The 26,610-nt window shown below is 36.1% G+C and overlaps 1 protein-coding gene across 1 annotated transcript in view; it reads right to left on the reverse strand.

The window, feature by feature from the left end:
- Nucleotides 1-26,610, reverse strand: part of LOC123880645 (ubiquitin carboxyl-terminal hydrolase 38) — a 37,056-nt gene that overhangs the window by 5,476 nt on the left and 4,970 nt on the right. Inside the window, exons 3-10 of the mRNA XM_045928874.1 lie at nucleotides 25,213-25,365; nucleotides 24,314-24,537; nucleotides 24,041-24,199; nucleotides 19,560-19,730; nucleotides 13,966-14,150; nucleotides 9,183-9,362; nucleotides 1,215-1,352; nucleotides 610-674 (exon numbers count right to left, since the gene is read on the reverse strand). Of these exons, the coding sequence (XP_045784830.1) occupies nucleotides 610-674; nucleotides 1,215-1,352; nucleotides 9,183-9,362; nucleotides 13,966-14,150; nucleotides 19,560-19,730; nucleotides 24,041-24,199; nucleotides 24,314-24,537; nucleotides 25,213-25,365 (1,275 nt within the window). The remainder of the gene's footprint in view (nucleotides 1-609; nucleotides 675-1,214; nucleotides 1,353-9,182; nucleotides 9,363-13,965; nucleotides 14,151-19,559; nucleotides 19,731-24,040; nucleotides 24,200-24,313; nucleotides 24,538-25,212; nucleotides 25,366-26,610) is intronic.

A 26,610-nucleotide genomic window follows, 5' to 3' on the forward strand; every position in this document is an offset into this window, starting at 1 on the left:
TCAATTCAGCGTGCATGTTTTGTTCTTTTAAAAAGCGCTATAATGCATGAATGAAAGACCTTATATTTCAGGCATTAGGACTTGTATTGCTACAACTTACCATACAGTATTTAAAAAAAAAAATTGAGTGTTTCTTAAACAAAACTAATGTTTAAAACAAAAAATCTAAAAAAAAACACATTTCGAACAGGTATTTTCTGATGGTTTTTATGGAACTTATAACCCGTTCAGAACCAAAACGAAGAAGAAAAACTTTTAAAACGTGGTTCTAAACGATTTTTGGGTATCGTACTAAATGATTTGTATAATTGATTGAACAAGCCTTATTCAAATCTAATCATTAAAAATTTATTCAGTAATTTTAACTAAGAACCTTCGTAATTGAAAACTTTTAAAAATATTTAAAAATGCAAGAAACTACAACAAAAACAACTTGAGCAACTTCCTACTACTAATTAGGAACAATATGAGAATAAAATAACTATTAAAAAATAAACAATAACTATAACTGATATTTTCAGAGTTAGTATCGATTTTGATCTCTTGGGATCAATTCAAATATGCGAAAATATAAATGATATGTTGTCATATTTTTCTTAATGAACTTACCACCACTGCTGCCGGGACGTGGCGAAAGGGAGCTCCGGCTTTGTTCAGGTTCGCTTTGTTCGTCACTAAAATTAGAATAAAGTCCAATGTACACATTACATACACAAACCAGGAATCGTCCGGCACTTTAGTCCCTTCTTCTCGAGCATTTACGTAATTAACGAGCAATTGGATTGGAATTTATCATGAGTGATTGGACAGAGGACAAATGCCTTTTGATAGAAGCCTATAAAGAAAACAGTGCCAATCCGCACTAGGCCAGCGTGGCAGACTATAGCCAAAACCCTTCTCATTCTGAGAGGAGGCCTTAAAATTATTATTATTAACCTTTAAAAGTTTGCCTTAAAGCCGTTAGTGATTGAATTTTGTCGTTTAAACATGGTTTATTTACGCTAGAAATAGCCTAAAAATTTGGCCTAAAATAGAGATATTTCAAGGGGCTTCCGGGTTAGCCCGCATCCATCTTAGACTGCGTCATCACTTACCACCAGGTGAGATTGCAATTAAGGGTTAACTTGTATCTGAATAAATTAAAATAAAAAGAAAAGTATGAAGAAAAATTCTGAATGGAAAACATTATTATAATAATCAATGTCAATATTTACCCTGATGAGGGAAGTGGCGATAGCTGAACATGAGACTGAATTCTCCAGCGGTTTGCGCCATTTAGTACCGGCGGCAGGGTATAGTCATGGTTTGTTTCCCTTGAGTGTTCATACGACTGGAGCAACTCCAGCAGGTATCTGGAAAAACAAACAGTGTCTTATTACCTACTACAGCAGGATATGTAGTTTTTGGATAGAAGCAGGCGTTAAGACTGTTGAACCGGTATGAGCTATTTTTAAGCCATTTTGCCCCCCTATATTTTATTAAACAATGCATTTATATAAAACATGTATATACTACTTTGTAGAATATTTTCTGTTTTATTAAATTGACAGACAACATTTTGCAATTTATTCATAGTTTATCTTTTATTGCCTAAAATACCAAAAGACTATTACTGAATTTTGGATTTTGTGTCATCTTTGACGTCCACTACATCAAAAGTTACTAGGTCGATTCTCACAAAGAGATATATTTACCAAAGAAAAGGTCCTGAACTAATAAGATGACAGAACCAAATCTTTCGGTTGGCATTTTTTACATTATAAAAATTCAAACAAAAAAGTCATAATTTCATAAAACTACAGACACATAAAACTGTCATTTAGGTGGGTTATTTTTCTTCATTTATAAATAAAACTAAGTACTCATTAAAGAAGAACATATTTGTAATATAAACAGAAAAAAAATCTAAATTTAATTAATATTTGTTTCCAAAAAATAATCTTGAAACACACTGCAAAACCGTGCAACAAGCAATAGTAAATTGAACTAGGAAATTAGTATCGGCCGAGGCCTCTCCGAGAACGGACGTAACGCTTGTTTGCTTAGCAATTGTTATCGGATTATTTACGTTTTACCTGAAATTGTAGTGGGACTATCACTTCTCAATACTAGGTATTTTTAATACTCGCTATTTTTTCTTAAAGATAGATTAAAACTTTTTGTATATTTTTAAATTGTGTTTATATGATGCTGTAAGGAATTGCATTCCTAAATCCTGGTGATCCCTCGGGATTTTCAAAGGATCATCCGTTTAGATGTTTTTACGTGGTACAGAATTGCGTTGAATCCCGGGGACGGGCTATTACGGATAGGCTACTTTTGTCCTGAAAAATCAAAAGTTCCCATGGGATTTTTAGAAACCTAAATCCACGCAGGCGAAGCTGCGGGTATCAGCTAGTTAGTAAATAAGTATTGCCTCGAGCAAATAGCTGCATTGGTATCTATTGTTCCCTTTCATTGAAAGGGAACAATTTAATTTTCATAATTTGAAAAGATTGTAAAACGCGATTTCGGTAGAGAATAGATCAATGCCTATCAGAGCAGTGGCATTGATCTATATTTTTAATAATTTCTAAAAATTAAATTTTTAACTGTTTAAATTTTACACGGGTTTCACATTTATTTCAAAAGCTTTTATAAATATGTAAAGCTCAATACTCAAGGTTTCATTTTACTGTTTGTGATAAGGAAAACCATGTTTTTTTTAAATAAACGGAGAGTTGAATTTTGTATATAATGACTAGAATTATAATTTTTCAGAATTAAATATTCTTAAAGGCTTATAGTTTTACAGTTATTACCGGCTGACAATGTTATATTCCAATACCCTCGCTATTTGTCTTAGCCGCTAAATAAAATTTTGATGATTCATCGTCCTTTTATGGCATTAGCGCGGTTTCTTGTATTCCATTATGATTTCTTTTTTTTTTCATTTGCATAATAGCATTAGTTTATTGTCTTTTACAGCATTAGTACGGTATTTTGTATTTAGATTTTGGTTGTATACATTGTACACTCTAGCATAACACCAGACACAATAGGATAATTACTATCATTTGCACGTGGTCATCCCTCGTGGATCTTTATGATGGTTTTATTTTTGAATAAAACAATTCTTTATCCAACTAAGGGAGGACTGAGTTTTCGGCAGCTATGTATAGTACGAGACAGGTCGAGATGGCAATCGAGGTATGAGGCGGGGGACGTTCTGCATTCCCGCACGTCACCCGCGCTATCCCGCACCGGATTAGCCCAGGGATTTTATTTATTTATTTATTTTCAGATTCTTACAATGCTAACAGCAAGCAAATGCCAAACCGCATTGCAAGTCATGATTAATGATTATATTATAATTAATTATTATCAAATATTTTCTATTACTACTATTCTATACATAACATAAAACTATTGATATTAATGTTGAACAAATCTAGGCTCTGGTGCTGAGCAATCAACTGATTTAGCGCAGAAAGTGCGCGGGAGGTTGGCGCACTTTGAGCATACCGCGTGCGGGACGACTCGAGCGCAAAGAAAGGCCACTTCCGGCATGACCGGAGCGGCTTGTCCGGCGCCCGTACCGCCAACGCACAACGCGACAATGTGTCCGGATTATCCACCTTATTGTTCATAAGTAGGTAGTAATGGATGAGAGTAGCTCTCTTTCGTCTTAACTCCAGAGAGTCTAGACCCACCATACCCGAGACGAATAAGGAAGGGTACAGATATGGATAGTATCCGTACATTTTTTTGTATAAACCACGCGCGAATTTTCGCTGGACCCTCTCAATGGTAAGTATATGACTAGCACTGAGTGGGCTCCAGACTACAGAGTTGTACTCCAACTTGCTGCGGACATAAGCATTAAATAAGGTAACACATACTAGCGGATTGGTGAAACGCTTACTCTGTCGCATAACAAATCCTAAAAGCTTATGGGCCTCCTTACATATTTTATCTATATGGTCATTAAAACTAAGTTTCACATCAACCGTTAAGCCTAGATCTCGGATTTGTGTAACCCTTTCAAGTGATTCGCCAGATATCTTATAGTCCACGATGATATTGTTAGTTTTATGTGATAGCGTCATGATCTTACATTTAGAAATATTAAATTCCAATAAATTATTCTTTGCCCATACAACTACATTGTTTATGTCCTGCTGGAGTAAGTTTACATCCTTTACATCCTCTATGCTTAGAAACAGTTTTAGGTCGTCAGCAAACATTAAACATTTTGCCTTTTTTACGACGTCAGGCAAGTCGTTAATCATAATCAAGAACAAGGTAGATCCCAAGGTACTGCCTTGACTCACTCCAGAATGTGTTGGGTAGTAGTCTGATCTATATCTTGCCAATTGAACATATTGACAAGATATAGATCGAGATATGATATGGATCAAGATATGGATTGTGTGGGTGTGCGGGGCGTCCCCACCCTGATTGCCATCACAACCTGTCACGTGTTGTGTTGCGTGTTTGTTTGTTTATCGGCTCATCGATTCACTTATTACTGCCAAACTGCACATTAAATTTCGATAAATGAGATCTCTCTTTGGCTTAGCTATACCATTCCGTATGTTAGAGGCTATATTGTCATATGTCATAAAATTTTCCGATCACACTAATAATAGGGGTTAAAGTATGAAATTACCGTTTTATTGTAATAGGTACCTACTTCGAATTGACATAGAACCTTCATGGTTTGAGATTTTTGAGTGAAACTTTTTTCATACGGTACCTATGTAGTTCTTCTTTTTAAAAATGTGCAACATTCGATTATCAACTTTCAGTTGTTTTTTTTATTCAGCTTAGACAATAAAGATGGATACTTCGAAAATTCGTGTGATTTTTGAATACGAGTTCCGACGCGAAACTAACGCGGAGGAAACAGCTCGCAATATTAATGTTGCGTTTGGGGAGGGGACTGCTAATGAGCGCACTGTGCGATTTTAGTTTAAACGCTTTCGAGATGAAAGAAAAGAAAGAAAGAAAGAAAACTTTTTTATTAGGTCACTGTAACACTACAATGTATCTTAAAACTAATCGAGTTATTCTACATAATATTATACTTATGAGCTAAAATGTACTAAAATGAATGTGTCACATGTGGCAGCCTAAAAAAGTGAGGCCGCGGACCATGAGATACTTAAATACAAATAATTTAGTTTCGACAATATGTAAAATAAAGCAAGGATTAAACAAAACACTTAAAACAAAACAAAAAGACTAGCAATATGAAAATTAAGGTATATTAAAAAATTAAAACACGAGAAGAGGCAGGTATACCGGTATTATCCGGGCAAGTAAGAAAAATAATGAAAGTAATCTAATAATAATTTATAATTAATGTGCGGCTTATGTGCTGTAACGATGCTATGCCGATCCAAATAGTAAAGCAAATATTTAATACACTAATTAATTTTAAGTTGTAATTTTTTGTTGTAGAAGAAGATATGTTTTTAGTTTAAATTTAAAAATTCCAAGGGACATAGGCAATTTTAATGGTGGTGGTAAATCGTTCCAGCACTTAGTGGCCGCAAATTTAAAACTTCCCTTAAATGCCGCTGTTTTATGCTTTGGTGTAGACAGTAGGAGATAGGAATTACGTGTAATGCGTGCTGACTTATCACCAAACCACATTAGTTTTTTACGCAGGTATTCTGGAATTCCGTGCTTAAGAACCCCAAACAGTAGAGTAGCAAGGTGTAACTTCCTACGTGCTTCCATCTTCAGAAGATTTGCCTCGTTAATGTAGGAAGTGACATGCGTGCGTGGTGGGATGTTAAAGCAAAACCTAGCACAGGCGTTTTGGACGCGTTGAATAACTTTTTTAATTCTACTTAATAGACGAGGCCCATATACCGTGTCAGCATAATTTAGTCTTGACAGAACGAGTGATTCGCATAACCGTATTCATAACTTTAAACTAATATAGGGCCTCATTTTATAAAGCAGCTTAAGGCGATATAAGCTATTGCAGACGGCGTTAAGGATGTGAGTCTCAAAGTGCAGTGCGGTGATGGAAACTTCGATTTGAAGAACGAACCACGTGGAAGACCGCCCACACAGGTGAATAACAATGATTTGAAAGAGATGGTGGAAGCCGATCCGAGCCAAACTACCCAGGAATTAGCGGCATGGTTTAACGTTACCTTACCAACAATATTGACTCATTTGCGTCAAATCAATAAAATAAAAAAATATGAAAAATGGGTGCCTCATGATTTGACTGATCTGCAGAAAGAAACGCGTGTTGAAACTTGCGTTGCCTTGTTGAATCGATACAGAAATGAAGGAATAGGTATTGGATCAAATTGTGACATGTGATGAAAAATGGATTCTTTACGATAATCGTAAGCGGAAAATGCAATGGCTGACCCCAGGTCAAACGCCGCAACAGTGTCCTAAAGCAAAGCTTACCAATAAAAAGGTAATGGTAACTGTTTGATGGTCTCAGCGTGGTGTTATTCACTATAGCTTTCTCCGATCTGATCAAGCAATAACGGCAGATGCCTACTGCGCCGAACTCCGAACAATGATAGCGAAACTAGCAGTGAAACAGCCCCGACTTATGAATCGATCTTCACCATTATTGCTCCATGATAACGCGAGACCTCATACAGCACGAGAAACCGTTTTAACTCTACAGGAACTGCAATTAGAAACCATTCGTCACCCTCCGTATTCGCCAGACCTTGCTCCAACGGACTACCATTTTTTTCGTGATTTGGACAATTTTCTGCGTGATAAAAAGTTTTCTTCTCAGGAGGCAGTGCAAAAAGCTTTCACACAGTTTGTCGAATCTAGAGTTCTATTGCAAAGGCATAAATGAGCTTCCTATTAGATGGCAGCAATGTATAGATAATAATGGTAATTATTTTGATTAAACAAATAAGTTAAATTAAAAAAAACGAATTTTTATTTTTCAGTACAAATCGGCAATTTCATACTTTAACCCCTAATATTATAAAGGCGAAAGTTTGTATTTGTGTGTGTGTGTGTGTGTGTGTGTGTGTGTGTGTGTGTGTGTGTGTGTGTGTGTGTGTGTGTGTGTGTGTGTGTGTGTGTGTGTGTGTGTGTGTGTGTGTGTGTGTGTGTGTGTGTGTGTGTGTGTGTGGGTGTGGGTGTGTGTGTGTGTGTATGTCTGTTACTCCTTCACGCAAAATCTACTGGACGGATTTGGCTGAAATTTGGAATGAAGATAGATAATATCCTGGATTAGCACATAGGCTACTTTTTAACCCGGAAAATCAAAGAGTCCCCACGGGATTTCAAAAAACCTAAATCCACGCGAGCGAAGTCACGGGCATCGGCTAGTATGTCATAAAAGAACTTATCATAATCAAAACGAATGTAAGAGATATAACCTACAAAACCCAAAAAGTATATTGAAATTGGTATTGCCTACACATGACATGAAAAAGAAATGTATATCAAGAAAAAATAAACTTGAAATAGATGGATCGAGTTTGATATCAAATCATAGCAGTTACTATGAAAATTTCGAATACATGTATATAATGATTTATACATATTCAAATATAAATCAATCATCTGCGGTGAAGTCTTTAAAAGTAGTAGGTGGGTTTCTGTACTTTTAGTTTTGAACTTTATCTTATTTTGTTTATGTATCCCTAGCTGACTCGCGTGGCAATACACTTATTTTTGATGAATAAATACCTACTCAAGTGTAACATCTGCATTTTTGTACCTGTTAATCCCTTTCATTGCACTGTCCATTGTTTTGGGCTTACGGTAAGTACGATTTAGTACTAACAATAAAATTTGAAAAGATTGTAAAGGACCATAAATAAAAAAAATTGCTCAATGTCTTTATGAGTATTAGCATAGCATTATATTTTTGATAATATTGCAAATTAAATATTTAAGACTGTTTAAATTTTAGATGGATTTCACATTTATTTTACCAGCCTTTATAAACATATATGTGAAAATTAATATAGTAGGTGTAACTATTTATACTGTGCATGATAAGGGAACCATGTTTTCCTATAAGGAAAGTTGAGTTTTGTATAATTTCTTGACTCTCTTATACTTACACAAGTATATAAAAGATTAGTTCACAAAGTAAGTAGTAGTAGAAGTTTTATTCACTCGTACTTAGTCTATAAAGACAATACACTGTTTTAAAAAACATCACTGTTTTAAAAAAAAACGACAAACTAACTCCACATACTTAAAAATATTGAAAAATAATCCGTTTGAAAATCGTCTAGGATCAAAACGGTTTGTTATAAACTAAACTGCACTCGGTACGTCCGTTCACGGAAACCAACAAAGAACCTCGGGTAAATACCTAAACTTGTGAACCAGCCTCATGCGTCAACGCTTTTAATTTGCGGCAGTCTATAATACACAAGGAACTACAAGCTTAAAGATCCCGAATATGAATAAAAAAAATTGAACTACATTTTTTCTCTTAATCATAACTAAGGAGGTATGTTTCATCTTAGACAGCATCATCAAATACCGCCGGGTAGATTGCAATCGAGTGTCAACTCATTACAAATGAAAAACCCTTAGACAATTTTTTCCCCCTTTAATCACACTATCACACAAATATTATAAAGGAGAAAGTTTGTATATGTGTGTGTGTGTGTGTGTATGTTTGTTACTCCTTCACGCAAAAACTACTGGACGGATTGGGTTGAAATTTAGAATGGAGATAGATTATACCCTGGATTAGCACATAGGCTACTTTTATCCCGGAAAATCAAAGAGTTCCTACGGGAATTTTAAAAACCTACATCCACGCGAACGAAGTCGCGGGTATCAGCTAGTCTTAATTATTATGGAGATTTGATCCATCTGAGACTACATCAAATATACCGAGTGAGTTGGCAATCAAGGGTAAACTCATACATAGGAATTTTCCATTCGTACTTTCACCTTTTCCCTTTAATCTTAATAATTATGGACGTATATTCCATCTTAGACAGCATTATTGAATACCACCAGGTTAATTGCAATCAAGGGTTAACTTATATACGAATGAAAAAACAAAGTTTTGAATTTTAAACCAAAATATTTTATTAAATCTTAATCATGTATATTGACTTGTGCAACTAATTTTGTTTTTTATTGGTGGTCAAAGTTAAGGTACCATATCTTTGAGTACCTGATATCTTAAACGCTTTTTTAATTAAATGAAGGCTACTTACCCTAAAAACTCAGAGCTGTCATGTTGGTTGTTCGGTGAGAAGAACGGAGGTCGTAAGTACTTAAAGTACCTATCTGGATTAAGCTTAGTCCTGTTAGAGTACAGCATGTGAGCAAAAAGTTGGCCCATCATCTCCCAATACGGGACGGTGAGCGCTCTGCGCAGTGCATGCGAGCTGAATCTACGACAAAAAATTACAAATTTTACTATGCATATTGCATATAGCAAACAAGTGTAAATTAATAATTTATAACAGCCCCGACAAGTGAAGGTTACCGTAACTAGAAAAGAGCTGTTAACTTTCAAACGGCTGAACCGATTTTCTAGAATTATAGCTAAGGACATTCTCGATCAAGCCACCTTTCAAACAAAAAAATAAAATAAAATCGGTTCATAAGTTTAGGAGCTACGATGCCACAGACAGTTACACAGGTACACACGTCAAACTTATAACACCCCTCTTTTTGGGTCGGGGGTTAAAAACAATAATTCAATATGCAGTTTTAAAGTCTGAGATCATTTTTCATGACGCTAACTACATTTTAGCATGGGCATTGGGCATACAGCAACATCTCGCGAGAACTGCCACCTTAGCGTTGTTTTCCAGTGTTTCGTATCCGAAAGATGCCAAGGGGACCCTATACTAAGCCTGCGCTGTCCGTCCGTCCGCGTATTTCGTGAAACGTAACAGGGAGAGAGCTGCATTTTTCACAGAATGTGTATTTCTATAACCGCTATAACAACAAATAATAAAAATTTCAAAATGGCCGCCATGAAAATTAAAAATTTATTTTTATACTATGGTACGGAACTCAACGTGAGCGAGTCTAAATCGCACTTGACCGATGTTTTGGTAATTTTGTTTCTGTAAAACTGTTTTGGATTTCAGCTTTACAACTTTTAATATTTTCTAATAAAATGGCTGTAACAGACAGATAGATAACCTGTAGTAGGTACTTCATAAGTGTTCCGTTATTGTTAAAGCATTATGATGTAATGGTAATATAACTATGTTAACTATTAAAACAACATTTACGAGGGTTCCAAACGCGCCCTGGTCATGACATAGGTTCTAAACACCATTAAGAGAATTCATACCCTCTGAGCCATTTTTGAGCTATTTTGACCCCTTATATTTTGTTAATCCCTGCATTTACTTAAGAACGTATGTAGCATTTATTGATAGTGTTTTTCTTATTGACTAAAATACTAGAGACGATTATTGAATTTCGGGTTTCGCCAAGTGCGAGTCAGACTCGCGCACCGAGGGTTCGGTATTCGGATATTTTTTCGACATTTTGCACGATAAATTAAAAACTATTATGCGCAAAAATAAATAAAGATCTGTTTTAGAATGTACAGGCAAAGCCCTTTCATATGATACCCCACTTGGTATAGTACTTATCTTACTTTGAAAATTTAATTACATTTTGATTTTTTTTAATGATGTAACCAAAAATTCACGGTTTTCGGATTTATTCTTTTACTTGTGCTATAAGAGCTACCTACCTGCCAAATACCATGATTCTAGGTAAACGGAAAGTACCCTTTAGGTTTTTTGACACGACGGACGGACAGACAGACAACAAAGTAATCCTATAAAGGTTCCGTAGTTCCTTTTGATGGAACCCTAAAAAACAACGAAAAAGGAGGGTATTTGGTTTAACGGTCCACGAAAGGAACCCTACTAACCGCAACTTAATGCTGTTTAATGATTTTGCTGTGTGTAACACTATAAATATCGTACTTAGGTATATGAGGGCATTTCACGTCAAGCGGACAACCAAAAAAAAGTGAGGTCGTGAATTTTGTTTATACTCTGGTCAGTTATACTTCTAGTAGACGTGGATATATACACACAATGTTTTTTTCGTATGATGCTTTATTGCTGAGTTATGAGCTTTTAAAAATTTACTAAGAATGAAGTCCGTTATTTTTGGATGCTTATTATTTGTAACAATTCATTTGTAAACAAAACTAAAAAGCATTGTTTATTATAGTTAAAAAGTTGAAATTTTTATTTTTTTTATCGAATTCTAAATTTAAATTTTTTAACGTATAGTAAACCGGAAGTGAACATTTCAAATCGATATTTGAGTAACTTGGCCAAAATAAAAATAATTTTTTTTTACCGTGAATTAAAGCTTACATGTACTTATTCTTCACCAAAAAAAATTGTAACGTGATGTCTAATAGTTTAGGACTTAGTAGCCCAGTAATTTGGTCGTCAAAAAGGGGCTTATCTGGAAAGTTTTCAGAAAGTTATGCAAATTGGTGGTTTTATAGATTTCTATCTGCTCTTTCCGAATTTTTATTTTGCCACCTCGTACCTTTGCCGCTCGCGCCGCCATCTTGGAAAAATGGCACCCAAAAACAGTTTTTTCACGATAACTTCTTTCCCATTCATTTTACGACACAAATTGCTATGTAACAATTAAACTAGAGACAATTTCCTACAATTTGAGTAGTCACCTTTTTTTGTAGACTCAATAGTTTCAGTGTACGAGCGCCACAAAGCCCACTCCAACACTCGTTTTGGCTAAATAACTCATTTCCACACCACCATGTGGTAGAGTGAGTGGCGTGATTTTTTTTTACGGTATCTCCAGGAGACGGTAGTCACCTTCAATTTAAGACATCACTTCGTTCAGAGAATACTAACATTCTTCAGAATTCCGCTCGAGATAAGAGTAAATATACTGCATCGCAGTTTCGATCTCATGTGAATATGGACCTTTTTTTGGGTTTCGAACCCAAAGGATGCCAACGGGACCTTATTACTAAGTCTTCGCTGTTATCCGTCCGTTTGTCTGTCAGCGGGCTGTATCTCGTGAACCGTAATAGATAGAGAGTTGAAATTTTCACAAAATGTGTATTTCTATTGCCGTTATAACAACAAATAATAAAAATTTCAAAATGGCTGACATGAAAAAAAAACAAAAAAGTAATGTTATTTCTTGTTTGATGGTACGGAACTCTTCGTGTGCGAGTTGGGCTTGCACTTGACCCATTTTTTTATTTTTTTAGTTTGTAGTGCGAGGTAAAATTTTTAATGCACGAATTGCGATATTGTGTATTGACTGCGACCACATTATAAACATGCTCGAGATGCCGAAAAATCGGTCAAGTGCGAGTCCAACTCACATAGGAAGGGTTCCGTACCATAATACAAGAAATAATGCTCTTTTTTATTTTTTTTTCATGACGGCCATTTTGAAATTTTTATTATTTGTTATTATAACGGCAATAAAAATACACATTCTGTGAAAATTTCAACTTTCTACCTATTACGGTTCATGAGATACAGCACGCTGACAGACAGACGGACAGACGGATAGGCAAACGGATGACAGCGGAGGCTTAGTAATAAGGTCCCATGGGCATCTTTTGGGTTTAAAACCCAAAATAAAGGCTCATATGCACGTGAGATCGAAACTGCGATGCAGTATATTTACTCTTATCTCGAGCAGAATTCTGAAGAATGTTAGTATTCTCTGGTCGAACTGATAGCTTAAATTGAAGGTGACTACCGGCTCCTGGAGATACCATAAAAAAAAAAATCACGTCACTCACTCTACCACATGGTGGGGTGGAAATGAGTTATTTAGCCAAAACGAGTGTTGGAGTGGGCTTTGTGGCGCTCGTACGCTGAAACTATTGAGTCTACAAAAAAAGGTGACTACACAAATTATAGGAAATTGTCTCTAGTTTAATAGTTACATAGCCATTTTTATCGTAAAATGAGTGGGAAAGAAGTTATCGTGAAAAAACTGTTTTTGGGCGCCATTTTTCCAAGATGGCGGCGCGAGCGGCAAAGGTACGAGGTGGCAAAATAAAAATTCGGAAAGAGCACATCGAAATCTATAAAACCACCAATTTGCATAACTTTCTGAAAACTTTCCAGATAAGCCCCTTTTTGACGACCAAATTACTGGGCTACTAAGTCCTAAACTATTAGACATCACGTTACAATTTTTTTTGGTGAAGAATAAGTACATGTAAGCTTTAATTCACGGTAAAAAAAAATTATTTTTATTTTGGCCAAGTTACTCAAATATCGATTTGAAATGTTCACTTCCGGTTTACTATACGTTAAAAAATTTAAATTTAGAATTCGATAAAAAAAATAAAAATTTCAACTTTTTAACTATAATAAACAATGCTTTTTAGTTTTATTTACAAATGAATTGTTACAAATAATAAGCATCCAAAAATAACGGACTTCATTCGTAGTAAATTTTTAAAAGCTCATAACTCAGCAATAAAGCATCATACGAAAAAAACATTGTGTGTATAATATATCCACGTCTACTAGAAGTATAACTGACCAGAGTATAAACAAAATTCACGACCTCACTTTTTTTGGTTGTCCGCTTGACGTGAAATGCCCCTATTTTAAAATGTACAGATAAAGCCCTTTCATATGATACCCCACTTGGTATAGTTATCTTACTTTGAAAGTTTAAATACATTTTTAATTTTTTTAAATGATGTAACCAAAAATTCACGGTTTTCAGATTTATTCCTGTACTTGTGCTATAAGACTTACCTACCTGCCAAATTTCATGATTCTAGGTGATCGGGAAGTACCCTATAGGTTTCTTGACAGACACGACGGACAGACAGACAGACAACAAAGTGATCCTATAAGGGTTCCGTTTTTCCTTTTGAGGTACAGAACCCTAAAAAATAGAATACAGTTCGAATAGAGGACCTCTTTCTTTTTTGAAGTTGGTTAAAAATAATAAGTACTTAATAATAAAATTATTAGCAAGTGTACTTACAATCGTGTCACCAGCAGTGCTTGTACAACGCTGTTCATGTAACAGGTATTTCCGAGATTCATCAAACCGACTTTTTTCTTGACTGCATTATTGGTCTTGCCGGAAGCACCACGGCGTCTCCGCCAAGGAGCCATTTGTAGAAATTTTGAAGTTCTCGACTCCAAATGTCTTTTTAAACACAATATCTGTTGATAAAAATGCTACTTAACACAACAATTTTGAGAATTTGCGTAAAATAAATTAGAATTATAAAGAAATCTCCCGGGAGCTTCCTTCCCGTCAGCACCAGTTTCAGACATGAAATTTTACCATGACCTTGACAATAAACAAATCTGTAATCCTTATTATTAGGTACCCGCGCTTAATTTTTTTTTTAAATTTTAATATCTGACTCGTTTCTTTGTATAATATGACTATCCCAACTATAATAATTGTAAAATGTAAATCTACAAAAAAAAATCATTTATAAATATGTAGGTATAGTTAACTACCACAATATTTGTACGCCGCTACGGCTAATTAATGTATTGAACTTTTGTAGTACGTCTTTTGTAACACATTATGCAAATAAAAAATCTATTTCTTTTTCTATATTAAGTACTAAATTGACACTAATATTACCTGTTATAGATGGTAATTATTTTTTTCCCACGGATACGTCTTATATGTACTATTTAACTAACTTTTCTCCGTCACAAAAACCAAAACTCGGTAAGTACGTACACAACAAAAGTTTTCATCACGTCAACAACAGAAATCACTGCACACTGCTAACGAGGTTCTTAAAATGTACACTAACATAAATAAAGTATTTTTAAGGTACAAGTGATAGATAGATATATTTGCAATTATGAAAGGCATTACGCATATTTCTTTTTAAAAGTTTAAAATATAGACTACAGGCCCATGTTCAAAAATGGATGGGTCATATGAACCACCAGGTGACGTATACAGGACGATATAAGAGCATAAAATAATAAGATTCAGCACTATGCCGTCACTTGTAAGCTGTCCAACAGAGTGCTGGTGAGAATTCAAAAGTGCAGGTAGAGTGAGTACATTTTGGTCATATATTTTTGTACGGCATTTTTACCATCGATAGATCCATGAAAAATAATAAGAAAGCGCGCAGTGCCGTAAAAAAATGGTGCGCCACAAAGTCAGTAAATTTTTTGATTTTCTGACAATTTCCAGGATAAATTTGGTCATTTAATTCTGTACGGCATTAGTTTCATACTGTTTCAATACAGCCTCTAATCCATTATTCCGCAACGCCGTACAAAAATCATGCGACAAGGGGAAAAAAGTGAGGGTAGCAAACCCCTCTCTTTCCGTGGTCCGGGGGGTGATTTGAAAAAGTACGGCTTTGGTTCCAAAACATTATCTAGCACTCAAAAGTACTATTAAAAATAATGCCGTCAAAAAATTAGTGTTCATTTGAATGTGTATCAATAATTATCTTAATTTCATGGTATACTTGATTTTTAAAGCTGTAAAATCATTTGACTCTGTACGGCAACTTTTTTTTTAACATGATAGTGTAAAATACTATTGTTATATAGTATTGCCGTTCAAAAGAAACTGTTCTAAAAAAAAATATAGAGAAATACAAAAACTGAAATTTTTCAAATTATTGCAAAAGTTTAAATATTCATAGATTAATAAAATATAGCAATTATCTACGCTTTTCCCTTGTTTTAAATAGTATTAAGATAAATAAATTAGGAAAATATTATGCCGTACATTTTAATGCAGACCATATCTTTTAGGCTGATGAAAATGACACTACCATTTTAAGGGTGTAGTATTTTATGGCCATCTGATACTGTACGGCATTAACATATTTTTGAAGAGAACAATTGATAATATGATAAAATCACTATGCCGTCTAACTGAAGTGAACGGGTGTGTATATAATATCCACATCCCCTACAAACCTTTGGACCAACGAAAATGTACGGCATGTAAAAAAATATTATCTATGCATAAAACACTTTCAAAATAAATTAATTTTATGTTGTTTCAAATCATCCCCCGGACCACGGAAAGAGAGGGGGTTGCTACCCTCAATTTTTTCCCCTTGTCGCATGATTTTTGTACGGCGTTGCGGAATAATGGATTAGAGGCTGTATTGAAACAGTATGAAACTAATGCCGTACAGAATTAAATGACCAAATTTATCCTGGAAATTGTCAGAAAATCAAAAAATTTACTGACTTTGTGGCGCACCATTTTTTTACGGCACTGCGCGCTTTCTTATTATTTTTCATGGATCTATCGATGGTAAAAATGCCGTACAAAAATATATGACCAAAATGTACTCACTCTACCTGCACTTTTGAATTCTCACCAGCACTCTGTTGGACAGCTTACAAGTGACGGCATAGTGCTGAATCTTATTATTTTATGCTCTTATATCGTCCTGTATACGTCACCTGGTGGTTCATATGACCCATCCATTTTTGAACATGGGCCTGTAGTCTAATAGAACAAGACTCCTAGTTGAATTGACGCGAATGAAAGTTAATATGGCGACTGATTTATTATTAAGGGTGTATTGCACATTTGTTTTCAAAGCCACCTACATTTCATGGAAAAAATCATTCATTGCTCTGGCCTCCGAGTCGAATTGGCGGGAAAGAAAATTAATATGGACGATTGATTATCTGTATGCACATCTTTAAAAAGTCTGAAAATCGAACAACATTGCTAGTAGTCGAATTTACGTGAATGTTTTTTTTTTTAAATCTTTTATTTACAGGCTTCTACTGAGTGAAGATTAGTATTGACCTTTTCATAAGTTTAGTACAACTTTTAAGCCGCTTGATTATATTATGTTACGAGTTAAAACGTGTTCAAGTGAATCCCATCAGAGTGAAATATTACTGTTCTGTAGGTTATTTTTAAAAATTGTTTTGAATTGTCAACATTAATATAAAATTATTAATTTATATAATGAAAGATGGTTTATTAAAATTGAGATTTAGCTCATTCGATGTCATTATGTTGCTAGGAGGCCAATAAGAGGGAAATACGGGTGTTCTGAAAAAAAGTTCAGTCTCCCTTTTTTGAGATTCGGAACGATTATTGCATACTAGCTATTACCCGCGGCTTCGCTCGCGTGACTCAATGTTTTGATAAAAATCGAGGTCTTGTTACAATATTTTTTGGTGCAATGCTTACTTTATTTTAAACTAGCTACTACCCGCGGCTTCGCTTGCGTGACTCACTTTTAATAATAATTAAGGATTTATTAGAATAGAATAGTAAGTATACATATTATTTTTATTCAAGTAAATTTTACAAGTGCTTTTGAATCGTCAAAATGATGTTTCCACCGAAAAGAACCAGCAAGAAACTCGGCGGTTGCTCTTTTCAAGTATTATATTATACTGTACTAATAAATAAAATTGAAGTGTCTGTCTGTTATTTCGAAATAACTACCTCATATTAAACTCCTATGGTTATTTGAACGCTACCATAACAGCTGAATCACACGTTTTTAAAATTTTTGTCTGTCTGTCTGTCTGTCTGTTTGAACGGCCTAACTTCGGAACGGCTGAACCGATTTTAACGGGATTTTCATAGACAAGTAGAGGATTGACCAGGGAGTAACATTGGCTACTTTTTTAACCATCTTTCAAAAAAGAAGTTGTGTTTTTCTACCTGTGTACACCGAAATCTCCAAGATTTCTGAACCGATTTGCGTAATTTTTTTTTCTTCGATAAAGGAACTTTGCGACATTGTTTCCTCAATCCTGATACTGCGGGGGTCTGACCACTGTCAGTTAGTCGGTTATAAATTGATTGATTTTGAAGGTATCTATACCAAGTAAAGACTTTGTCGTTGACCTCGAGGACCCAACTCCTCAATTCTGATGCTGTAAGGAATTTTATTCCTAAATCCTGGTGATCCCTCGGGATTTTTAGGGTTCCGTACCTCAAAAGCAAAAACGGAACCCTTATAGGATCACTTTGTTGTCTGTCTGTCTGTCTGTCCATCCGTCCGTCCACCCATCCATCCGTCCGTCTGTCCGTCCGTCGTGTCTGTCAAGAAAACCTATAGGGTACTTCCCGTTGACCTAGAATCATGAAATTTGGCAGGTAGGTAGGTCTTATAGCACAAGTAAAGGAATAAATCTGAAAATCGTGAATTTGTGGTTACATTAAAAAAAAATGTGTTTAAATTTTCAAAGTAAGATAACTGTACCGATATAATGACAAAAAAGCTTGGATTTGATGCGCTCCAGCAATACGCGGCGCTGCAATTGCTTGTATACAGTATGGCATATTATTGTAAATTGTACATTTGAAAAGAGCAACCGCCGAGTTTCTTGCTGGTTCTTCTCGGTAGGAACAGCATTCCGAACCAGTGGTAGATTATTTTGACGATTCAAAAGCACTTGTAAAAGTTTAATTGAATAAAAATAATTTGAATATGAATTTGAATACCAAGTGGGGTATCATACGAAAGAGCTTTACCTGTACATTCTAAAACAGATATTTATTTATTTTTATGGATACTTAATAGTTTTTGATTTGATCGTGCAAAATGTCGGAAAAAATAGCCGAGTACGGAACCCTCGGTGCGCGAGTCTGACTCGCACTTGGCCGGTTTTTTTTAAAGGATCTTCCGTTTAAATGTTTTTACGTGGTACAGAAACACGTTGCATCCCGGGGACGGGCTATTACGGATAGGCTTCTTTTGTCCTGGGAAATCAAAAGTTCCCACGGGATTTTTAGAAACCTAAATCCACGCGGGCGAAGCTACGGGCATCAGCTAGTTTACAATAATATGCCGTACTATACAAGCAATTGCAGCCCCGCGCCTTGCTGGAGCGATTTAAATCCATGCTAAAGTTTAATTTGCTAGTGTAAAATAAAACATACAAGCGTTACTTTAATTTTTATTTGCTGATATTGTGAACGGTAATTTCAGTCAGCCCATGCCGACGTTGGCGTTGAAAAGGTTAAAAAGACTTCCTAAGATTGGCTGTTTTGCGGCTTCATTGACCCCACTATATCTATGGGGCAGGTACATACGTAGTAGTATCCTTTGTCAGTATAAATTCCTTAACAAAATTATGCCATGATATAAAAACAGTCCCTGTGAGCCACGTGATTAAGTTATACAGAAGGCTATTAAGTTTATAAACAGACCTTTTTGTGCTGGGGCACGGTATGAGAATATGGAAAATCACATATTATAAATTTGTAACCTGCTGCTTTCCTATTGCTGTTTCGGAATCGTATAGAACACCTAAGTATGAAATAAAAAATATTTTATACATTGCCGGAATGTTTTAGGTGCTCTAAAACTTAAAACATTTCCGGTAACATATATGTATATTGGTGTTCAAAAAAATTAAATCTCTACTAAATAACACCCTATTCTCAAAATATTGAAAAAAATAATCTATTTAAAACCTAATTTAGGTTAAATAAAAACGGTTTTGTTAAACTACGCTACACTTAGTACGTCGCGTTCACGTACACACTGAACCTCGGGTAAATGCCTAAACTTGCGGAGTGGTCCCAGGGATGAATCCTCTGAAGTACAAAGATTAATGAAAATAATATGTATAAGGACTTACCACATCAGCATATTTATCGCGGAACATTTCCTGCGCTTCGCCTTTGAGGCAACCCGTGATCCGCTCAACCATCACTGTCAGTATGTCAACTAGGTCTTGAAGGAGCTGTCGACTCCATGGCCCGCTGTCAGAGGCGAGGTTCAAGAGCACGTCGCCCACCATTGATGATATCTATTCAACAACATATTCAACATTACTACAGGGCAATGTTAGACTAGACTGAGACTTGTCATTAGAATGAGACTTGTCATTATCATGTTGCTGATAATCGAAATTGTTGTATAGTATTTATAGGCAAAACAGGATGATCCCTAGGATAATAGAAACGAATAAACTGCCATCGTACTTCTGATGTAGTCACTTCTAATGATTATTAAGATTGAAGCATGATCTAACGACTAGTAAACCTGAATAATAACTAAGCGGATAAGTCAGGATAGCAACCTTTAGATTAACCGAGCCTTCGTGGGCGCACTAACAATATTCTTGGACTATCAAATGATATTGAACTAACCGCAACTTCAAACATGATAACTCTCACTTACTGCACGTGATAACTTCCAGCGTAACTAGGTAAACCTAACCTAACCTACCTAGACCGGCTCCTCCACCCCTACACCGGTCCCAAACCAACCATCTAACCTAATCACCACAATAACAACTCGTTCAACCACCAACACCACTTTAGGTAACCACTACTCTAAAACCTACAGTACGACACTCACACACCGTATCTACTGAGAACCTACTCGGACCGAAGCCAGAACAAGAATGAATCGCCAATTGCTACGCTAATATTCTGATAATAAAATGCGAGAGTGAATTCTGAACACAGCAACGCGTGCCGACCAAAATCCAACTCTGACAGTGACAGCTAAACACGGAGTCTATGACATTAAAACCTCTTTTTAATATTGACTCGACGACACGGCCATTCTGAAATGCGTACGTCCGCGTACGCCAAATGTCACAAAGCATGTGAGGACACACCATAACCACAAAATCATTATACCGCTCGTCCATCCTGCATCACCAGCCTCATTACATAGGCACGTTATCATCACCATCGACAGCATTTTCATCATCTACATCAACATCATTGGCTTGGACAAGACGAGAGTGTCCCTTCAGCCAACCCATAAGGGTCTGGCTTGGACGTCAATGTCTAAACGAACAGCCAATCGCAATACACGTCTGGAAGGTGTGTGTCCTTTCAACCAACTCCCATGAGTCTGGCCCGGACGACACTCCCTTACCCAGATAGACTCAGGAACTCACATAATATACCATCTGGAAGGAGTATGTCCCTTCAACTAACTCCTACGAGTCTGGCCCGGACGACACTTTCTTACCAGGATAGACTCCGGAACTCACATAACACACCATCTGGAAGGAGTGTGTCCCTTCAACCAACTCCTAAGAGTCTGGCCCGGCCGACACTTTCTTACCAGGATAAACTCCGGAACTCATCTGGGAGGCACTAGTGAATCTTTTCAATCAACACAAATAATGTGTATGACCCGGATGTCACCACCAAAGCCCAGGATAGACTCCGGAACTCATCTGGGAGGCACTAGTGAATCCTTTCAATCAACACAAATGTGTATGACCCGGATGTCACCACCAAAGCCCAGGATAGACAACGTGAAACACGCACAAATTAATCTAGGAGGCAGAGGGTGTTGAATGCAAGATATTGAGAACCTTTAACTTTAAGGTAAGACACCAAAATCTTATTCTGCAACTATTACAACAAAACCCAAGATATCTAAATTGAATAACTTTTATTGCAACATCTAGGTAAATTAATAAAGTATTTCTTGTAACTTTATCTTTTTTTTTTAAGGTTATGTGTTAACTGTAACCGTACGGTGTCAACGACAGTAAAACTCTTTTAAAACCAACACGTTGCGTCACGGTCATCTTGACATGCGACCGTCCTCGGGAGCTAGTACGTATCGAGCACAAATAATCCTTAATCAATACTACAAACCGCAGTTTTAACAAAATGTGAACTACTAACTGACAATAATCTTTTTGCTTAGTTCTACAACTGGATGACCATCAGTTTTACAACTGGCTAACCACTTTTTTATCATTCCTTTTTCAATTCATTTTACTATCATTCTTTTATCATAATTTTTTAACAATTTTTTTGTTTTTTTAACACTTTTTTTATCTCTTTCTTTTTAAATTCTTTGCAACCCAAATTTTTGACAGTTCATTTTCCCAAATTACCGTATGTTAGATTTATAATTGATACTGGTTATGATTATGACCATCACGGCTTAAAGCCAACGAAACTATTTCATTACCTCTCACTACTTAAGAAATCACTTTAAACGGAACTGTCTAAAGTATCTGGTAATAACTGCCAACAAACTAGGCAAATATATCAATTCTTACTTTAAACCCTTCGCGTAAGAACCCATCGACGGACTTATCACCACACGGAAGACTGCTGATACAATAATCACAACACTCAAAGACTAACAGTTAAACCAACTTTATCTTAAACTGCATTTGTGATAAGAGAGCAATTGCTATTGAAACTCTGAATCTAATCACAGTTCCTTATCTAAACTTCTGAATCGAATCTACCACTGGTTCGGAATGCCACAACCTAGCGAGAAGAACCAGCAAGAAACTCGGTGGCATCTAACTCAACTTTATAAACAAGGGATTGTAAAAGGATCACTAAACAACTCCTCATGAATATCGACCTACTTTGTTGACTCATTGACTTTGTACCATAAACAAAACGACGTTTACTCAAAAGTATGAAACAAAGATGTCTAACCTTCTCAATACGTAAAGAAAACTGATAAAAACCAAAAGTGGACTTAAAAGCGAGGGTACCAATCACAATAATCTTATCTCCAATTTTGTAATTTTTAAAATGTGGGTAGGTAATAGAAACTCAGAATTATTGGTTCCATTTAGTTGAAACATATCCCGTGCTATCAGAGGGTAGCCCCGACCAAGCACACGATATGTCCCGCCAGTATATGTAACAATGTGCCCTAGCGTACTATCAGAGAGAAGCTTTGGCCACCTACCAACACACACTATTACACATTTTTTTTTTTTACTTACTGCACGTGATAACTTCCAGCGTAACTAGGTAAACATAACCTAACCTACCTAGACCGGCTCCTCCACCCCTACACCGGTCCCAAACCAACCATCTAACCTAATCACCACAATAACAACTCGTTCAACCACCAACACCACTTTAGGTAACCACTACTCTAAAACCTACAACAGTACGACACTCACACACCGTATCTACTGAGAACCTACTCGGACCGAAGCCAGAACAAGAATGAATCGCCAATCGCTACGCTAATATTCTGATAATAAAATGCGAGAGTGAATTCTGAACACAGCAACGCGTGCCGACCAAAATCCAACTCTGACAGTGACAGCTAAACAAATATGGCTGCGTTCTTCACGTAACGTTACTTTTCACGGAGTCTATGACATTAAAACCTCTTTTTAATATTGACTCGACGACATATTTATGTTTCAACTGCACATTTGAGCCAATAGAGAGAGAGTAGCAGCCAGAGATAATAAAATAAGAAGAAATTAATAAATCAATCTATGTGTAATTTGTCAATAGGAAATTTGTAAAAACTTCTATTGCCGGCAGACAATAAACACAGTGCATTAACAAATCAGAAAAACTTAACAAAACAGAAAAAATTAGTATGTCTGCTTCCAATGATGTTAATCACAAATTAATTAAACATGATGATATAATGAAAGATACACATACTACATAACATTACAGCTAATGTCCACGACTTTTTTGTGTGGATTTATCCTTTAATTTTCAGAGTAAAATGTAACTAGCTAACATATGTTCGCCTCTGACATGGCTATCTCTGTACTAAACTTCATCAACATTGGATAAGGGAATGGGCCCTGAAATGCTAACAGATATACTGTTCTTGCAATTCATGAAGGCGAGTGAACTTTACTTGTGGTTACATCGTATACATGGGCATTACGTAAGTGTGTGTGTATGTTATTAGACCAATCACTCGCAAACGCACACATTTAGTGTACCTTACTTACACCGATACGACTTGAACACAAGCATAAGCCACTCGCCTTCCTGAATTGCAAGAACTGTACAAACATACACCCTTTCGCATTTATAATATTCACATGAATTATGAAATACTAGCTGATGCCCGTCCGCGTGGATTTACGTTTTTTAAAATCCCGCGGGAACTCTTTGATTTTCCGGGATAAAAAGTAGCCTATGTGTTAATCCAGGGTATAATCTATCTCCATTCAGCCGTTCAGTAGTTTTTGCGTGATTGAGTAACAAACATCCAAATACACACTTTCACATTTATAATATTAGTAGGATTATATCAATATTATGCTACATATTTAGTCCAGTCGATTATGCAGATCATAGCGTAAATTATCTGTTATTTCGATAGTAACTTTGCATAAGAACTTACCCTATCAAAAGCTTCTACAGATTCGCGAAGTGAGGTGAGAACATGGAATATAACATTGGCGGTATTTTGGTGGATTGGCTGCAGGTTAGCCAAGCAGGAGAATAGCCTAGCCAGGTTATCTAGGCTGGTCTCTATAAGAAGGTCGTGATGATCGTTCTCCTGTTAAGAAAAAAAGATTAAATACACACAATTCAGCCTTCAGAATTAAAAATTGCTCATCTTATGGCTCTTTCGGTCATATGCGATCACCTTTATTCATTTGCAATCACTTACTTCTAAAGCTTTAATGTATGATACAATCCAGAAACCGAGTGCGGGTGTACTGTGCCAATCATGTAGCCAGCGGTAGAGACATGACAGGGCTGCACGGAGACCAGCTCCAGATGGCCCATTTTCAGTTCGCTGGACCAACCACCGGGCTGACGACAGAGCGGCCTCCTCGTCGGATTGATCTATGACTATTAAAACCGCCGCAGTTGCTGGGCATGCCTCAGATTCTGTTGACAAGTAAATCGAAATTTAAAATAACTTCTGATTCTCATCATGCAGGATTGAAGATTCATAATATACAGTGGAAACAATAATTTTAATCTTACAACTAAGCTGTACCTGCAACCTCTTGTACCTACAGGAGTTTTGCAAATTAATATATTGAGTGATTGCATTAATTAATTGTACTTAAAGTTTTTAAGACTTATTAGGCCAATCATCATCATCCCACCACCAGCTCACTACTGAGGTCTTCTTCCAGAATGCGAATGGTTTGGCCATTGTCCACCACGCTGGCCAAGCACAGATTAACACAACTTGGAGAACATTATGGAGAGGTGGTCTCAGGCACACAGGTTTGCTCACGATGTTTGTGTACTTCACAAGTAGTGGTGAGCTGAAAGGGTAGTGGGTTGGCCATATCTGTTGTGGAACCTATGACAACTGGTGCATCCAAATTTTGGACCTTTGTGGAACTATGCAATAATAAACATAGCATGGTTTGACCATAAGTCTGAGGGACCTGCACCACCACACGGTTTACTCCTATCATGCGTCACTCAAGGTGACGTGTAACTTAAGAAAAGCATGTGGTGACATGAATGTAGATGGATAGATTGATGGATGGATTGAGAGTATCATATAACTACATACTAACTTATTGAAAGAAATAGATTACTTACGTGGGTCGGAAATATATGAATAAAATTTATCAAGAATTGCAGTGAAAATTTCATGACGAACATTGCAGTGGACTGTTGTCACAACCCGAAGTAAGAAATGTTCCACTGGTTGCAACAATTGCCAAAGTTGATCCACAGTTCCTGCTGTGCGTGCTGTAAAAACATTATTTTTGTAGACCTATTTACAACTAAAACAAACCCAAAACTATGCAGGATATTATAAAATATTTGTGCCTACATTTACACATAGTAATCTATACTAATAAATAAAATTGGAGTGTTTGTCTGTAATTTCGAAATAACTACCTCATATTAAGCTCATATGGTTATTTGAATGATACCAACACTGAATCACACATTTTTTAAATTTATGTCTGTCTGTCTGTGTTTGTCTGTCTGTCTGTCTGCTACCTTTTCACGGTCCAACAGTTTCACCGATTCTGAGGAAATTTGTTACAGAGTTAGCTTATATCCCGGGGACGGACATAGGCTACTTTTTATCCCGGAAAATCAAAGAGTTCCCACGGGATTCCTAAAGACCCATCCGCTCAACCGATTTGTATGTTTCTTACCGAGGCAGCTTGCGTCCATGTTATTGACATAGACAACTTTTTGTCCCGGAAAACCAAACAGTTCCCACGGGATCTTCAAAAACCTATGTACATCCACGTGGACGAAGTCGCGGGCATCCTCTAGTATATTATAATAGAGCTACATTAACACTTGTATACATAACATAACTTAAACTAATACAAAACATAAATTAAATTATTTTTTTATTTTTTAGTGTTTGTGTTTATAGAAGTCGGTTTTTTTGATATTTTTTTAATGTTTTAACAACAATGGCTTCCTTACTGATTTATATTATTACTAGAGGATGCCCGCGGCTACGCCTGCGTGGATTTCGGTTTTTATAAAATCCCATAGGAAGTCTTTGATTTTTCGGGATAAAAAGTAGCCTATGTCCTTCCCCGGGATGTATCCCATGTCTGTACCAAATTTCATGAAAATCGGTTAAGCGGTTGGGCTGTGAAAACGTAGCAGACAGATAGACAGACAGACAGACACACTTTCGCATTTATAATATTAGTATGGATTACTACTTTACTGCCAAAAATACACTGCATAAGTGAGATTAAATAGCAATATTGAGATGTTTTTTATGTCTTAATATTTATTATTACAGTATCAAAGTTGAATACTAAAATGTATTTTAAGACATAAAAGCTTCCCAAAAGCTGACTGTTTTTGACATTCTGCTAAATCTTATTTAAAGCTAGTGCTATCCTTTTCTGCAGGAAGTATTACGTAAGGGATGGCAATACATTTATACCTGACATTATAGAGATTACAATAGAATTAGACACATTACAAGTGTAAATTAAAAATTTTCAACAC

Source organism: Maniola jurtina, chromosome Z (genome assembly GCF_905333055.1).
Source record: "Maniola jurtina chromosome Z, ilManJurt1.1, whole genome shotgun sequence".
Taxonomy (NCBI): Eukaryota; Metazoa; Arthropoda; class Insecta; order Lepidoptera; family Nymphalidae; genus Maniola; species Maniola jurtina.